The sequence below is a fragment of the Oryctolagus cuniculus genome, chromosome 16 (genome assembly GCF_051225735.1).
Source record: "Oryctolagus cuniculus isolate XC-2025 breed Fujian yellow rabbit chromosome 16, ASM5122573v1, whole genome shotgun sequence".
In the NCBI taxonomy this organism is placed as follows: domain Eukaryota; kingdom Metazoa; phylum Chordata; class Mammalia; order Lagomorpha; family Leporidae; genus Oryctolagus; species Oryctolagus cuniculus.
In genome coordinates, this window is record NC_142882.1 from 74,725,306 (window position 1) to 74,743,609 (window position 18,304).

At 46.6% G+C, this 18,304-nt stretch overlaps 1 protein-coding gene across 3 annotated transcripts in view; it reads left to right on the forward strand.

The window, feature by feature from the left end:
* The window catches only part of COL28A1 (collagen type XXVIII alpha 1 chain), a 193,842-nt gene that overhangs the window by 161,140 nt on the left and 14,398 nt on the right, over nucleotides 1-18,304 (forward strand). For all 3 annotated transcript variants that reach the window (XM_008261700.5, XM_051852947.3, XM_089315699.1), the window contains 6 exons: nucleotides 4,951-5,019; nucleotides 5,604-5,684; nucleotides 5,774-5,809; nucleotides 11,677-11,713; nucleotides 14,696-15,244; nucleotides 16,932-17,089. In XM_008261700.5, coding sequence (XP_008259922.4) covers nucleotides 4,951-5,019; nucleotides 5,604-5,684; nucleotides 5,774-5,809; nucleotides 11,677-11,713; nucleotides 14,696-15,244; nucleotides 16,932-17,089 — 930 coding nt within the window. The remainder of the gene's footprint in view (nucleotides 1-4,950; nucleotides 5,020-5,603; nucleotides 5,685-5,773; nucleotides 5,810-11,676; nucleotides 11,714-14,695; nucleotides 15,245-16,931; nucleotides 17,090-18,304) is intronic.

Below are 18,304 nucleotides of genomic sequence, written 5' to 3' on the forward strand. Positions count from 1 at the left end.
AGTATAGAACTTTGTCAAATGTCACCAAGTGTTCTTTTAGTTATTTTTCATTTATTAAAGAATGTTTCTCACTCTTTAGTAAATAGCTTCTACACAGTTCACCCTTTTTTCAGGTACAGTTCTCTGAGTTCCAGCAACCCCCTAGGTGACCCCCTACTATTCTGGGCTGGGCATGATTTCCTGACTCTCTCCAAGCAGTCGTGGGTCTCCCAAGGTCTGGGCCCAGGATTCCCTTCTTGCCCCTAGTGGCCATGGGTCATCATCTGGTCCCAAAGATGGCTGGGTTTGCTGCTCTTCCTCCAGCAGCCTCAAGTTGTTCCAGTGGGGCTGCATGCCTTTCCTGGGGGGTCATGGTCTGAATGTTTCCACCCAAAATTCCTTTGTTGAAATTCAACTCCCCACGGAGATGGCATCGGGAAGTGGGCCCTCTTGGAGGGCGCCTCTGCCATCAGGAACAGGAAGGTGGTCCTTTCAGAAGAGGCCCAGAGAGCTCCCCCACCTCTTGTGCCCTGTGAGGATGCAGCAAAAGGCGCCACCTGTGAACCAGGAACCGCGCCCTCACCAGACACCGCTCCTGCCACTGCCTTGGTCTTGGGCCCCTTGGGGAATAGCTTGCCGTTCTTTAGGAACTGTTCGTCTGCGGCAGCCCGAACAGTCAGACACACAGGGATTGCTGCTTCCAGGCCTACAGCACAGCGAAGTGTTTCCAGACGCTTGCTGGCTCCCAAACCCGCAGGGCTCCTGTCCTCTCACACTAGGCCACACTTGGCTTTGAGCAACTGATTGAAAATTTTAGCTGAATTCCTCTTACCTGCTTATGGGACGGCTGGCGTCTCCACCAGGCAAGCAAGTGCCCACGCCCTGTGTCTCCTGACAGAATCCTGTGTCTCCACAGAGGCTGCCCTGAACCACGCTGTGTGATGCAGTCACACAGGCCGTGATCTTACAGATCAGTTAGCGTTTTCCCGTTGTTGTCTTAGGGATGAGAGTAGCATTTTTTCTACTTTTCTGCTCTCAGTAGAAGCTAGATGTTCATTTTACATTTTTGATCATCTGTGAATTTGATACTTTTTTCCTAATGCAATTTACTGAGAAAACACTTGGGGAAAAAAAATCCTGTTGTTTCCTGACATACCAGTGATGCGAAAAAAAAAAATCAACAAAAACCATACCTCCACATCGATGAAAGCTTTCAGGTGGCTGTTCGTTGTGTTTGGAAATTTCTCTTCCAGAGAACAAATCCTCATCGGGAAAATGAAAGCCATCACATTTTCGGAGGACAGGTCTAAGACTAGAATATAATGATACAGTGATTAAGAAGCTGGGTTTGGAATTGGGGTTTAATTATGCCTTCCACTAGACAGGTTCTCTCTTGCAGCTGCTTCTGACACATATTGAAATAATCATTCATCATTTTCCTGGGACATCTAACGAAAGCAGTCTGATTGGCTAGCAGTTGCCTCTGTCAAGCTGAGGCACGGATTTGCCTGCTTGCTTGTGAAAAGCTATATAGTCTACCCTGAAAGTTATGAGGACCTGCAAGTATTTGAAGGGAAGCTGGTAATTAAAAAGAAAATATGTTTATTACAGGGAAGTGCAGCTTCCTGGAATAGCTACAGTGTGCTATTATATTGAAAATGCTTAATATTATGAAGTAACACAAAATAAATTCCTGAACATGGAACGATCCCAACATGATAATTGGCTGCTCTGAGGTGTTGCCCCCAGGGCATGGCAATAAAGCCACAGTAGGTTTTAACCTTGTTGGGAAATTGTATCGTTTCTTTTTTTAAAAATTTATTTATTCGAAAGAGTTACACAGAGGAGAGGCAGAGAGAGAGAGAGAGGTCTTCCATTTGATGGTTCACTCCCCAGATGGCCGCCAACGGCTGGAGCTGCACCGATCCAAAGCCAGGAGCCCCACGAGGGTGCAGGAGCCCAAGGACTTGGGCCATCTTCTACTGCTTTCCCAGGCCACAGCAGAGAGCTGAATTGGAAGAGGAGCAGCCAGTACTAGAACCAGCGCCCATATGGGATGCTGGTGCTTCAGGCCAGGGCATTAACCTGCTGAGCCACAGCGGCGGCCCCCGAAATTGTATCATTTCTTCAAGACAGCCATTTACTCACAAACATTGAAGGGATTTCCTCTGTATTTGCTGCTGCGGGAATGTGAAATGTTGTAAAGGAAATTATTCTGAATAATTATCAGCAGGCTATGGGCTCTTTCTTGTCCCACTTTGCCAAAATACAGAATTTCCAGCAGCGAGTCCCCCATTGTACCAAAGTCCAAGCTCCTTTGTCTGCCTCTGGGGGTCAGGGTAAAGCCACCGTAGATTTCTTTTCCATCTTCCCCATGAACACAAACCTCAGTGTCCCAGACACTTGGCCAGGTGCCTTCCTTGACCCCTAGCTTCAGGTACTAAGGGTCTGAAGCATCTCCCTGACAACCCAAAGCTCCTGTCTGTCAGGTACCTCGTTGAATGAAGATGTCCTTATTCGCCTCCACAAAAAGGCTGTGTCCTTACACCAGTGTCCTTCACTGACACACCTCTGGGTAGAGGGTAACTTTCTTATGCTATTTGGGTGTGTTTTCTTTTAAATTAGAACAGAGGATGGGAGAATCTCAAGCAGCCATCTCCCAAGGTACTTGGTCCTACTGTGTGGGCTGGCCTCCTTGTCCGCACCAGGCTGGACGTTTTAACCTTCCTAATCTTGGTGAGGCTACAGATCCACTTTTCCCAGAGCAGGTTTTCCATGAGAGGAACGAAGGGATTGGTCTGTGGGTCTACACGTTCCCATCAGTTCCTCCTCATAGCACCTGTGTAGGTGTGCGCAATTTGCAAACACAACAGATTTTTCTCCTTTCTGCTGCTTAAACATTGTGCCTGGCATCCAAGTATTGGTTTAATATTTTGGACAGATTTAACTGGACAAAATCCTGTCCAAGTTTCTGGAACTCCCAGTGCCACCAGGTTTCCTTTTAGGAAAAAATATTCTCTATTGACTGTAAACTGAAAAAGGAAGACCAAAAATCCCGGTGTGTCCCCTCCAACAGAGTGAGTAACCAGGATCCTCTTCTTCTACAGGATCAGTATCTGTGGGTGGGGCCAGGCCATTGTCCTTAGCATGACAAGGACACCCTCCCCGTGGGGGGCCCATGGTGTTATGGTGTGGGGTTTAGCTAAAGAGATACCAAGGAGAAAACACATTGTATGGCCATTGTATGGAAGCTGTTGTAAGTCCTCTGGTGTTGAAGAGGCGAGATTGACATCCCATACTTGTGATCCATCTGGAAACACAACCTGGCAGAAGATAAAAGGAACCTTAGAGTTCAGCCAAGCCGCTCTGTGGAGAGAAGTTCAGAGTTGGGTTCATGAAGAATTGATCATTTCAGTTCAACTTTAAAGAAACTTTACTTGTATTCATTTTGTTTTGTACTCTTCTATATATATATATTTTTTTTTACAGGCAGAGTGGACAGTGAGAGAGAGAGAGAAAGGTCTTCCTTTTGCCGTTGGTTCACCCTCCAATGGCTGCCGCGGCTGGCGCATCACGCTGATCCAATGGCAGGAGCCAGGTGCTTCTCCTGGTCTCCCATGGGGTGCAGGGCCCAAGCACTTGGGCCATCCTCCACTGCACTCCCTGGCCACAGCAGAGAGCTGGCCTGGAAGAGGGGCAACCGGGACAGAATCCGGCGCCCCGACCGGAACTAGAACCCGGTGTGCCGGTGCCACAAGGCGGAGGATTAGCCTAGTGAGCCGCGGCGCCGGCCCTGTATTTGTTTTGATATCAGAGGTCCTTCCTAGGGATTATATAAGTCTGCGAAAATATCTATAAAAGTTTATTTGCTGAGGCATTCTTTATCTTCACTTTTTCTTAAAGATTTGTGTATTTATTTGAAAGTCAGAGGTACACATAGAGAGAGAGGCAGAGAGAAAGAGAGGTCTTCCATCCACTGGTTCACTTCCCAAATGGCCGCAACTGCCAGAGCTGTGCCGATCTGAAGCCAGGAGCCAGGAGCCTCCTTTAGGTCTTCTCACGTGGATGCAGGGGCTCAAGGACCTGGGCCATCTTCTACAGCCTTCCCAGGCCATAGAGAGCTGGATTGAAAGTGGAGCAGCCGGGACTTGAACAGGTGCCCATATGGGATGCCGGCACTTCAGGCCAGGGCCAGGGCATTAACCCACTATGCCGCAGCGCCAGCCTCTATCTTCAATTTTTATGGGGTACGGTGATATTTTGATGCAGCACACACTGTGTAATGTCTAAGCATTTCCTCATACATTCAACATTTCTTTATGGTGAAAACATTAGAAAACCCATCTTCTAGTTTTTTAAATAGGGTAATATACAGTACATTAACGTTACTCTATGGTGAAATAGAAACCCAAAGCATCTAACTCCTGTCTGACTCTAACTCAGTCCCCACCCACCAAGCTTTACCCATCCTCCCCACCCTCCTTCCCCCTTGTGCCACTGGTAACCACCATTACACTTCTAACTTCTGGAAGACCACCTGTTTAAAGACACTGCACACGAATGAGATCATGTGTGACTTCCCTGTGTGTGCTTGTGTTATTGTACCTAATGGCCTGTAGTTCCATCTGTGAAGTATCATTTTTGATAAAGAAATATTGGGAATAACCTAACTGTCCCTCAATAGAATATTATTTGTGTACTAGTTGATGCATTCACAGCTTGATATCAGCCAGGGTAGGAGTGCTTAGACCACTGAACCAGGCAAATATTGTAAGTCGAGGCCATCATTCCTCACCTGGATTTGGGGGTTCAACATTTGATAGTCATTGAGTACGTTTTGAGGTATGTGTGTCTCAGAACACACAGAATGCTATAATAGAGTTGAATCTACAATTATGTTTCTGACCCAGAAAACATTCTGACTTGTCTTTGAGAAGTAAATAGAACATCCTTTTCTTGTGTCTTTTGTAGGGAGAACAGGGACCTCAAGGCCTTCCAGGGCCAAAAGGCACAATGGGCCTTGGTCTCCCAGGCCAGAAGGTAAGTATTCTAGGACTGTAGAGACATGCTTAGGTTTAAGATCTTATAGCTTAATCCCAGGGAGTTCTCGTCTCTGTGTGCGTGCACGCATGTGCATTGGTGTGTGTGTGTGTGTGTGTGTGTGTAATGCTTCTCCTTACAACTCTCACAGGAAAGAAAATCCCATTGAAATTGAAGACATATTTTATATCTACACACAATTTCACTTTATAAATTCTCCTTTTCTGCATTGTTAAAAGCTGGATAATGAAGGAATACATCATTACCACATACCGTGTAGGCGATACCAGCTAGCTCAGGCGTCTGGTAAATTATGTAGTAGTTCAATTTCCTGAAGGCAATGAGCTGATCAGAAGGTATCTCAGGTCTCCTGACTTTGGGATTTCTGGTTCATCCTGGTTTAGATTATGGGACCTCAGGGCATGAAAATAACCTGTCCTCCATTTTCTTCATATGATGTATTTTCATCAACAAGAACTGCACGTCTTCAAGAGATTCCAGTTGCCAATTAGCCAAATTGTAGAGGTTTTATTAGTTGGCTTTAATGAACACTTTCTGAACTTGCCTTCTTACATGTTTTACAGGGAGAGCATGGAGAACAGGGCGACGTGGGAAGGAAAGGTGACAAAGGGGAGGTGGGAGAGCCCGGATCTCCAGGAAGGCAGGCAAGGAGCGATGTTCAAAGTCCCACCATGATTTTGTATTCTAACTGCTTCAAGCTTGTACTAACTGTTACTCTTCTCCTGATCCATAGGGGTTACAAGGACCCAAAGGAGACCTGGGACTGACAGTGAGTATCTCACATAGAGGGTCATTGAGGGTTTTGTGCTTGCAAAATTATTACATTCGTGTTTTGACTTTAGAATTCTGAATATTTTGGATGCAGTTTCTGTTTAAATGATAGCAACTGCTACCCTCCCAGCACTGACGCATGAGGTCATTGAATCTGAATGCGAAAGGAGGAGTGACAGCAGCAGCCTCGTGCGGCCTCGTGGTGGATGCACGTGACCACGCCCCTCTGAGCACTGTAGAAATGACCACGCTGCTATTCTTGATAACAAGGACTTAGGCTGCTTAAAAGGAGCCAAAGGACTTTATTTAATGTGTTCCTTCTCACTTTGACCGAGGCCTCTTTCTCCCTGAACTAGTTCCTTTAGGTGGTATTCTAAGGAGAATAGCGGTCACAAAATCGGGATTGTGTTGAGGGGACAATGGAACCTTTTCCTTTTTTGGCTTCTTCATGGTTCATGATCCAGAGATACTCATCTTATGCACATTCCGGAAAAGTCAGGTGTGAGCTGCTAGGAGCTCAGGAGGTAAAGACAAGAGCAGACTCAGCCTGTGATGAAGAGATCTGCGTGTGTGTTGATGACCTGCCTTCCTTCCCTCTTTGTTCCCCACCACAAACGAGACCCCACAGTTGCCTTCAGCGGGTGAGGCAGGGAGGCTTGCAGCAATTCCTTCCCTAAAGTAGCAGGGGAAAGTATAAGCATGTGGCCCCTGGAATATTCCCTGTAGGTGTACACCTGCCCCAGTGTTCCAGCCTGGGGAGTGGGACTCTTTTCCTTCAACCATTCACTTGTTTATTTAGTCATTAGTGCACCAACGTTTGTTGGGGTTGGGCTCAGAGACTGACACTAGGGAGATAGTAGAGAATAAGAGACAACTTCCCAGGATTCAAGGAACTCACAGTTTAATGGAGAAAAGACACAGAAGATGTTGACTTCATCGTGGGATAAATGCTGTGATAGCAGAAATGGTTATAGGTGTTCAAGGCAGAAAAATCGATGTATGATGATGTTTGGGTCAAGAGAGTTTCTATTCTTGAACAGAAACTTTTTAGCCAAGATGAAGAGGCTGTACAGATGGAGACACTATTTTGACAAGTAGAGACACTATTTTGACAAATGGAGACACTATTTTGTTGACCTTGGCTTTCTAGAGTATAGAAGAAGGGACTAGCATGAAGGGAAGAACAAGGGACAGGAGAATTTGCATCAGCTGAGAATCTAGTTTGTGGTGGGTACCCTGCTGGCCCCCTTCCCATCAATACCACGGCTACCCAGTACTGCAAGTGCTTGGGGGACCCTGCTTTCTAAAGCTGCACTTTGGACTCCCAGTCCTTCTCCTGTTGCAGTCCTTCCTCTGGGCAAGGAGTCCCCAGAGCCTAGGGTGTCACCACCCTGGGCATGTGCCCCTCCAAGTCACACTTTAGATATCCAGGACTTCAGAATTCCTGGCCCAAATGACCCCAGATTTGGAGAACTGATGAACTTGTCCTGGATGCATGGGCTCATCTAGGAGGTAGCCAAAGGGTAATGTTTCAGGAGATACTGCTGGAGCGTGGAACTGAGGACTGTGTTAATCAATGTTGGCCAACGCTCCGTGAAGCTCAGGGAGTGTTAGGGATAGGGCACAAAAAGAATGGGGCAGGATGATAGACACAGTCTTCTGTTGCCTAAGATCCCACATGTAATCAATGTGACAGCTCCGTTGGCTCCACAGCATTATCTCCTTCAAATGAAAACATGCCAAGTCAGACAGAAATATGGAACAGTATGCCCCAAGCTAGTAAGTAGCAGAGTCCTTCTGGCTGGCATGGGGCTTACATTAAAGTTGATGCCAAGTCCAGGCTGTCCCCCTGTGAAAGCTGTTCTTGGAATGCCTCTTTTGGCTGATCAAACGAATCCCCAGGTGACTATCAATCTCAGGTTCATTCCAGACTATGAACTTTTTTTTTTTTGACAGGCAGAGTGGACAGTGAGAGAGAGAGAAAGACAGAGAGAAAGGTCTTCCTTTTGCTGTTGGTTCACCCTCCAATGGCCACCGTGGCCGGCGCTCTGTGGCCGGCGCACCGCGCTGATCCGAAGACAGGAGCCAGGTGCTTCTCCTAGTCTCCCATGGGATGCAGGGCCCAAGCACTTGGGTCATCCTCCACTGCACTCCCTGGCCACAGCAGAGAGCTGGCCTGGAAGAGGGGCAACCGGGATAGAATCCGGTGCCCCGACCGGGACTAGAACCCTGTGTGCGGGCGCCTCTAGGCGGAGGATTAGCCTATTGAACCGCGGCATATGAGCTTTTCTTCAGAGAGGCAAATACACTGGGAGAGTTAGATGCTTTCCTAATTCATGCCAAATGACTTCAAGAGACCCAGATTCCGTACCTGTCCTTTCTCTGTTAGCAGTTGCCGCTGTCAACACTCAGTTTTCTCTTCTCTGTCTTCAAACCAGGAGGAAGGAGAGCCAGTAAAAGCAAGGTGGGGGTGGGGAGTGTGAGGTTTATAAAGATTAGTTAAATAGCATCATGAAATCATACGATGATTGAAAAGTATCATTTCATATATAAAAATGGAAAGAATATATTTATCAAAAGAGTTGGGGAAGAGTGGCCGGCACACTGGCTAACACAGGCCGAAAAGCCCAGCTCCGCATAATCTCCTTTGCAGTCCCTGCTTGCACAGTCAACTGTAAGTTTCTAAAATCTGCTTCCAGCATATACCACGCCCTAAAACACCAGATCATGTGTGTTATCACCCACGAGACATCTGCGGCTGGTCGTCCTACAGGGGCTGCAAACTGCCCGGCCCAAGCCAGGCCCTGTCATCTTCATGAGCCTGCCCCTATCACACGCCTCCTTATTTCAGAGCAGTCATCTATCTCTTCTTAATGTTTGACAAATTATACTTATTTGAAAAACAGGGAAGTTGAAAGAGAAGGAGGAGGAGGAAAAAGAGCGAGAGAGCGAGCGAGCGAGAGAGGTAGTGAGATCAATCTTCCATTCACTGATTGACTCCCCAGATGCCTACAATAGCTGGGGCTGAGTCAGGCCAAAAGCAGGAGCCAGGAACTTGATCTGTGTCTCCCACATGGGCAATAGGAGCCCATGTCCTTGAGTGATCAGCTGCTGCCTCCCAGGATGTGCATTAGCAGGAAGGTGGATCAGAAGTGGAGCTGGGACGCACACCAGGGACTCTGATGTGGGATGTGGGTCTCCCAAGCAGCATCTTCACTGCACCAGGCATCACCCCATAAGCTGCTTCCTCTTGGACTCCTCTCTTCTTCATCCTTCCTTCCAGTTACTCACCAGCTCCCTTCACTCTCCCTCTGCAATGTCCCCTCTACTCGGCCACTCTACCACTACCACCACAGTTTTCTGGTCTCGTTTTCTTCTCCAGAACTATTTAGAAACCTTAACCCTCCCAGTTAGCTGCCTTGATTATTTCTGCTAAATAAAGCTACCAGCACTCTTCTCTGGTGTACCCTCTGTCCAGGACCAACTTCATACCAAGGCCTTTTAGATTCCTTCTCTCGTCTCCATTTCTTATTTGTTTTTTTTTCTGAGTCATAAATTTACTCAAATACTGTACAGCAGTGTGTGTTGTGTGAATGCTGTTCCCCTTGGCTAGACGCTCTTCCTCTCCTCTCCCCTGTCCTCTGCTGCCTGCCCGGATGCTGAGAGAATCCACCTCTGTGGACCACAGTCCCACTGCATCCTCCCACCCCTGGGATTTCCAGCAGATCAGCACATTTCCTTGGCTCTGCCAAGCTCTTCCAAGTTGTTGTCTACTTCCTACTACTACTTTGTGAATCCTTTGATTCATTTTTCAGCATTGGTGCCAAGTTTAAATGGAAAGACTGAATTATTCCAGTCACTTAAAAGAATGTGAGGAAAAGATTGATATATGTGACTACTTAAAGCATTTTAAACCTTTTTATACAATAAAAACATGTTGAAAAGAAAGAAAATCCATTGTCAATGTATATACCTTGCTCTTACGAATCAACAAGAGGCAAACATTCCATTAGGAAGCATAGACAAAGGGCATGAAAAGAGTATACAATAATAGACAATACAACTTGGAAATCAGCACATGGAACAAAAGTTAGCCTCAAAATGGAATAAATACAATTTAAAACAATGAGATAGTTTGTTCTGCCAAGTGGCAAAGATTATATAATAACTAGTATTATATATCTAAAATAAAACAAGTTTTCTTAGATACTGCTGTTGGAGGTTTCTGTTCCTACGACTCTCTGAAGTCTAGTTTGGTAATGGGCTTTAAAGAGCTTTAAAGTGGTCATGCATTTGACTTTGGTGATATAGTTTCCAGACTACTTAATGTGAGAAAGTAATTACGATCTAAGTGAAAAGCTAGTCATAAAGCTTGTAATATATCTCCAAGTACAAAATGTTAAACAGAAATACATAGATATTTCTACATGCAGTTAATATAAATGTACAAATACATATACCCTTTCTATACATGTTCTAGTTTTAGATTTATTAAAGGTCTCTCTAAATTTGGAAACAAATGATAAGGCCTAAAAAACAGATAGGCGTTGAATTCTCATTTTACATAATTCTATTAATGTAATTCAGCATCATATTGGGAATTCTTCTTAAATAGCAACTTGGAGTCATTTGGCTATATTCAGCTTATAATAAAAGTATTAAATTATATTGAAATGTCCTAGGGAGTCCCCATATACACTACCAGTAAACCATGTCAACAGCTATGTCGCCTCTACTCCAGTTCTGTCATTGCTCTTAAAACTTTTTGAAAAACTAAGGTATACAGACCTCATGCATTTCATATATACAGATTTAGGAACATAATGATTCTTCCCACCCTACCCTCCTCCTGCCAGTGCTCCCACCCTTCTTCCTTCTCTCTCTCCTATTCCCACTCTTAATTTTTCCAAAGATTTATTTTCTATTTACTTTATGCTCATAAGATTAACCTTACAGTTAGTAAAGAGTTCAACAAATAGCATGAGGAAAAAAAAAACACTATTCCTCAACAGTAGAGACAGGGGCTGTAAATAATCATTGAATCTCAAAGTGTCAATTCCAGACTTTATTATTGCACCTGTTAAGCTTTATTTTCTTAGACTGGGCCCGCTGCACCTTCCTGCTGAGATCTGCATTTCCATGACTTGTCCCTTTTGGCTGCACGTCTTTGGTAAATGTAGCATCTTGCCTTGTGTAGTCTCATCCTAGTGGCCAGTAAACATGCTGCACAGGGTAGGTTTTCCTGTGGTTCCCAGGAGGCTTCTAAGGGAGCCGATGGCAGCAGGTCAAGGGAAGAGCATTTGGGAACACAGGAGCGTTTTCTAGAAGAGCCCAAGTTAGAGTATTCAGAAGCTGAGGAGGGAGCTTGCTTAACTGGGGCATAGTACCGTGATGGGGAGGGAGGGATACACCATAGAGTAGGTTCTCATTAGGCCCTGGTGCAAGTCTTGATTGCTCTGCACACACGGTTTAAATCGTAAAACTGACTGCACATGCTGCACCATGCCATTGGAGGGAGTGCTTAGTGGGGGCTCTGTGTGCGTTCGCCTCACTTAATCTACACCACAGCCCTGGGTCACAGACAATGCTAGGTCACCTGATGGCCAAGGTCACACAGCTGATAAATGCTAGAGCTGCTGTTTGAATTCCAAAAGTCTGAGCTGTTAAGTTTTATAGCTCATACCCATTTCAGTTATGACATATTACATCCGACTTCTAACTTCCATGCTATATTATTTTCTGCAGTGGAAGGAGTAAGTCAAATGGCCCAATGCTGATTGTAATAAGACATATCTCTTATGACTACAAGAAAACATATTATAGTCATATCTTCAATGCTAATATGGCTTTCTTATTTTCCTCCAGAGAGAAGAAATCATCAAACTTATTGTTGAAATATGCGGTAAGATTTGATTACCAAAATCCACCCATCGCTTTAAAGTAGCAGCTCACTATGGTGAGATGGTGTGCTCATCCAGAAGATGTGTGATAATTCAGATGGTGGAAAGTGTGAAGCTCATTTCCAAAGTCAGTGAGAAACAGAAAGGTAGCAGCCAGAGAGGCCATGGGATTCCTGGAGCATGGTCTACCCAGGCTGGTTAAAGAGCGTGAAGGGGCCGGCGCCGTGGCTCACTAGGCTAATCCTCCGCCTTGCGGCGCCGGCACACCAGGTTCTAGTCCCGGTCGGGGCGCCGGATTCTGTCCCGGTTGCCCCTCTTCCAGGCCAGCCCTCTGCTGTGGCCAGGGAGTGCAGTGGAGGATGGCCCAGGTGCTTGGGTCCTGCACCCCATGGGAGACCAGGAAAAGCACCTGGCTCCTGGCTCCTGCCATCGGATCAGCGCGGTGCGCTGGCCGCAGCGCGCCGGCCGCGGCGGCCATTGGAGGGTGAACCAACGGCAAAGGAAGACCTTTCTCTCTGTCTCTCTCTCTCACTGTCCACTCTGCCTGTCAAAAAAAAAAAAAAAAAAAAAAAAAAAAAACGTGAAGGTACCAGCCTAGGGGGTGTGGGCAGCTGGATGTTTGGTAAACACCATGGCTATTTGCACACAGTGGCATTTACCTGCGCTTGGGAAGAAAAACCCCACAAAGGAAATATGACTGCCAGAGCCCAGCTGGTATCTGAGTTGGCCTGGTTGGTGGCTCTGATATTCATGTTTTTCCTGAAGCCAAGAAGTCGTTCTGAATCTCTGGGGTTGCACTTGTTGGAGCAGGAAAGCAGAGGCAGGGGTCGCCATGATTTGCAACTATGTCTAAATGCTTCAGGCTGAAAGACTTAGACTTAAAATAGAGGAAGTCAGGGAAAGAAATTCGTCAATAGGCAGGAGATGAACAGAATAACAATGAAGGAAACATTTTTTTTTTTAAGATTTATTTATTTATTTGAAAGAGTTACACAGGAGAGGAGAGGGGAGGGGAGGGGAGGGAGGGAGGAAGGGAAGGGGAGAGAGAGAGAGAGAGAGACAGAGACAGAGACAGAGACAGGTCTTCCATCCACTGGTTCACTCCCCAGATGGTCACAATGGCCGGAGCTATTCCAATCCGGAGCCAGGAGCCAGGAGCCTCCTCCAGGTCTCCCTTGTGGGTGTAGGAGCCCAAGGACTTGGGCCATCTTCTACTGCTTTCCCAGGCCATAGCAGAGAGCTGGATCGGAAGAGGAGTAGCCAGGACTAGAACCGGTGCCCATATGGGATGCCTGCACTTCAGGCCAGGGTGTTAACCCACTGAGCCACAGCGCCAGCCCCAACATTAGTGTTTAAAGTGGGAGGGATGGGGCTGGCGACGTGGCTCACTTGGTTAATCCTCTGCCTGTGGTGCCAGCATCCCATATGGGTGCCAGGTTCTAGTCCCGATTGCTCCTCTTCCAGTTAGCTCTCTGCTGTGGCCCAGGAAAGCAGTAGAAGATGGCCCAAGTCCTTGGACCTTGCACCTGCATGGGAGACCAGGAAGATGCACCTGGCTCCTGGCTTCGGATTAGCACAGTGCTGGCCGTGGCGGCCATTTGGGGTGTGAACCAATGGAAAGAAGACCTTTCTCTCTGTCTCTCTCTCTCTCTCACTGTCTATAACTCTACCTGTCAAATAAATTTAAAAAAAAATGGGAGGGACATCACTGTCCTTCTGTACACAGGGTCCTGGAATTGGTTTGCCCCCGCCCCCTTTCTGAACTTAAGAATAGCCTGGCTTTCTGTGGTTTCTGGCATCTGGAAGCCCCGGGAAAACAGCACATGTTTTCCTGATGATTTTCTACAGCAGGTTGTTGGGCAACGTGAGTGTACAAATCCAGAAGCAGTGCCTGATCATTTGTGTTTCCTGCTCACTCTGGTGCTGGTTTTGAATGGTTGTTTGTTGACCTAAGGAGAAATTGACCAGTGACCAGTTCTGTGTAGGGCGACTCCCCTCAAAACTTTCATTATCTGGACAAAGTGCAAGGCTCCCTGAGAACCAGGAAGTCTCCATAATTGTCACTGTGGAGGACAGAGACATGACCCACAGCAGTTAGGGGAGGTGTGTCTGTGCACAGCTGAAGCACCCAACCCTTCCTGCACGGTGGACACTGTCATCCCATTATTTCATCTATTGGCCATGCCAGTGAGCAAATCTCCATTTCCATGGAGCAATATGGTAGAAGGCTGGGACATCAACTTTCAGATTTAGATTAGATCCATATGGAGGAATGATGAAAAACAAATTTAGGGTGGTGGTTACCTTTTGAGAGAAGGAGAGGAATGTATTTAAGAAGGCCTACATAGAGCATGCTCACTCTTTCAAAGTATTTTATATTGTAATCTAAGAAATGAGCCCGTAGATATTTGTTATTTTATCAAAGACAGTATGTTTTTTCCTAGGATGTTATGTTTGAAAAAGAGTCAAGTCTAGGAACCAGAAGGGAGGCAATTGTCAGTTATTTTTATTTTTATTTTTTTTAAAAGATTTATTTATTTGAGAGGCAGAGCTACAGAGAGAGGGAGAGACAGAGAGAAAGGTCTTTTGTCTACTGGTTCACTCCCCAAATGGCCACAATGGCTGGAGTTGGACCAATCTGAAGCCAGGAGAAGGAGCCTCCCCCAGGGCCCCAACACAGGTGCAGGGGCCCAAGCATTTGGGCCATCTTCTACTGCTTTCCCAGGCCATAGTAGAGAGCTGGATAAGAAGAGGAGCAGCCAGGACATGTACTGGCACCCATATGGGATGCCAGTGCCACAAGTGGAGGCTTGGTCCACTACACCACAACACAAGTCCCATTTGTCAGCTATTTTTACAGTCACAGAAAAGAAAAATTGATATTCAGGCCTCAGGTGCATCCTTTCTCTTCTCACTCCCCCCCCCCCCCCGCCACTATGATGCACTCAGCCTGCAATGCTTTGATTTTTTCGTTTATCGTTTAGGTTGCGGGCCCAAATGCCAGGTGCCCTCCCTAGAGCTGGTGTTTGTGATTGATAGCTCGGAAAGTGTGGGGCCAAAGAACTTCCAGATCGTCAAAGATCTGGTGAAGACTCTGGCTGACCGGATTGCCGTAGACCTTGCCACAACCCGCATTGGCATAATCAACTATAGCCATCAGGTGGAGGAGGTGGCCAATTTGAAGCATTTCTCCAGCAAGGATGACTTCAAGCTGGCCGTGGACAACATGCAGTACCTGGGGGAAGGCACCTACACAGCCACGGCTCTCCAAGCAGCCAACAACATGTTCAAGGATGCAAGGCCAGGCATAGAGAAGGTGGCCTTGGTCATCACCGATGGGCAGAGAGATTCCCGAGATCCAAAGAACCTGACTGAGGTGGTGAAGGAAGCCCGGAACATCAGTGTGGAGACATTTGTAATTGGGGTGGTGATGAAAAATGACCCCAACTTTGACATGTTCCACCGGGAAATGATTTTGATTGCTACTGACCCGCAACACGTCTCTCTGTTTGACAACTTCTTTGCCCTGCAAGGTAAGCCTGGCTTCCCCGGGAGAAGGAATTGATGCTGTTCTTCCGGGTGTCCCATCACTGGACCAGCTGGACCACAGCAGGAAATCAAAAGGCTCCCAAGGTTCACGCCAGGGTTCAATTGTAGCTCACGAACTCCGGAAGGCATCTTTGGCTTTAGAGGGTACATCCGTTGTTTTTATTCACACGCAGCAAATGCTGAGTCGGACTCGGAGTTGTTCACCTCCAGTGTCCCTGCTCCATGGACAGGGATTGAAGAGAGAGAATAGGACTTGGAGGGACTGCTAAGATCGGTTCATGTCCAGAAAGTTACCTAACTGGAATGAATGGTGGAGCAAGCCAGCGGCAAGACAAAACACAACCCCAGAATTAAAATAAAGCATTGAATGAGGTGTTATGGTAATGCAAAGAGATGAGAAACACAAGTACCTGGGATTTTCTATTCTGTTTTAGTGAAACGCAGAAAGCAGTGAGTAGATAGGTTGATGTCAGAAATTTATCACAAAGAATAACCTTTAGCTCGTCCCCATGCAGTCAGTGTTAATCCATGAGCTCCATATGCTAATTTTACCCTTTCACCATAACTGGTATTTACTAATGAGGCAGCCCAAGATGCTGACTCATCTGCAATTAAATCATGGTCAGTGTCGGTTCACAGGAAATACACTCCAGTTATTTGGAAACTGATGACTCACCCTGATAGGGCATGTACCTGGCAAGCGTGTGAAGGGAGAGGCTTCAGCGGGGCTCCGCTGGGGGCTCCGCTGTGCCTTCCAGCCTCCCGACGCGCTGAGCGCAGACGCTTGGGGCTTCAGGCGCTGCCTGCCCCAGGGCGGCACAGCCGGCTCAGGAGCTTCCATGTTCACCTCCCCTCCTTCTCCAGGGCTTTCTAACCTGGGGTTCTAACTCCTCGTCACCCATGTAGGTGACCGGCGGGTTTATTGGCTACAATCCATCCCACCGGGCTGTTCATGTGGTGGAATGGCCCAAGAATTATACATTCCCGGGAAAAATTATATTTTAATGACTGAAGAACTTTATTATCTTATTTGAAGGCATTAATAATTTGTTAGAAGCAAGAACCAGTGAGGAATGTATTTTTAAAGTGCCTGGCCTTTTGCTAGTGCTAAAATCAGAAATATAGCCTATTCAGCTTCTTTTTTGAAAAAAATTTCATCTGTGTATTTTCCTTTTATTTGAAAAGGAGGAGGAAAAAGAGAGATCTTGCCCAAATGCCTGCCACAGCCAGGGCTAGGCCAGGCTGAAGCAAGGATGCTGGACCTCCAACTGGGTTTCCCACAGGGATGGCAGGAACCCCAATATGGGCGTCAACACCTGCTGCTTCCCAGGGTGTACAATAAAGGAAGCTGGATAAGGTGGGGGGGGGGCAGGACTCAACCAAGCCCTTTGATATGGAATGCAGGTGTGCTAAGCAGTGTCTTAACCACTGTGCCAAACACTCACCCCTCTGTTCAACTTCTTATGGATGAGGTTAGCTTTTGGCATAGAGTAATTCACAGTTAAGTGATTTGTTGGGCAAACAATCAATAAGATAATTCTGTTGCCTCTTTGTGCACATGTTATTAAATTAATTTATTTTAGGTGATCTCTTACAGATGATGTAGAAATTCTAAGTTCAAGACTAGATTTTAAGTAATTTTTCATTTCATCTCCCTTTTTCACTTCTAAGAAATGCTGAAGCAAAGATTGTCTCGGAAAATTTGTAAGAAGTTTGATAAATACTTTTATGAAGTTTTTGGTTCTCCTGCTCTTCAACCTGGACTTGGGATGTCAGGGGGAAAACTCAGTGAATCCACTCCGGAGCCGTGGAAGGAGGTTTTGGCATCGGTAGGTGGCTGTCTTGTCTGCTCTGTGGACCGATAGTGGTGCGTTCTGTCTGTATCACCAGAGGCCGTCTTGCCTGGTGTGGTCAAGGATCAGCTGGGGAATTCTCAGGCTCTTAGTTCTCAGTTTTAGCACCTCAAATCCAGACTTCCAGTTGATAGCTCTGGAATAAACATGAAACTATGATTTTTAAAAAGGCCCTATTTTATAGATCTTTTAAAATTCAGCATTGAAAATGCTAGTTTATAGCATACCACTGCCATGGCCACATTGTCACGTGCGCTGGGATAGCGAACGCAGCACTGCTTGTCTTCACCCGCTGATCATGCTTTCAGGTTCCTTGGTACCAGACTACAGCTCTCTCTCCCATCTGCACACCTGCTCCCCACTCTGTACTCTCTTGAGGGTTTTTCAAGTGACACCCTCCCAGCCTGCGAGCCACGGTGTGCTCAGAGTGGGGACTGGAAGGGAGGCTGTGTGTCCAAGCTCCCAGTCACGTTGCTTGAGAAGAACTACCTCCTGCACGAACTGAGCCGAATGTGTCTGTCCTCATGGCAAGCTTCCGGGGATGGACCTGGGCCAATCAGATCATGAGCGACTGTTAGGTTCTTTTGGGTAAAAACAAGGGAGCCTCTAATAGTTATAGCTAACTGGGTGCTGTAGCCCCTTGCCCACGAAGTTATAACTAAAGCAAGTCTAGGTTGATTTCTGTTGCACATATGGATGTCCCCTGGCTAGCCTGCACACAGCTGTTGTGCCCTGTCCCCTAGTTCAGTGAAGTTCCTGCACAGTCCTTTCGTGAAGGCTTCCTGTGCACGGAGGATTCATGAGCAAGTGCAGCAGTATTCGAGCATCTGGATTCAGCTAACTGTAGTTAGACAGAGGCCCGGAGCACACCCAGCTCAGTAGCTGGACGCAGCACCATCGAGGAATCAGGACTGCGATGCCATGCTGAAGGGCATAGACTACAGGAGTCACTCATCAGACTTCAATTTCTTTTTAGTCAACTCCATTGACTTCAGTAGGAAAAGAACAATGGTGAATAACAGATGTAAACACCACAAATATGTTGATGAATGCTGCCTCGTAAGGGATGTAGTGAAGATACTTCTCACTTCCCATTATTTTGTAGCTTTCAGGCCCTCCACCTCAGTGTCATTACCTCCTCATTCCACTTGTATACCTGTTCTGGGGAACCTAGTAAAAATAATAAACATG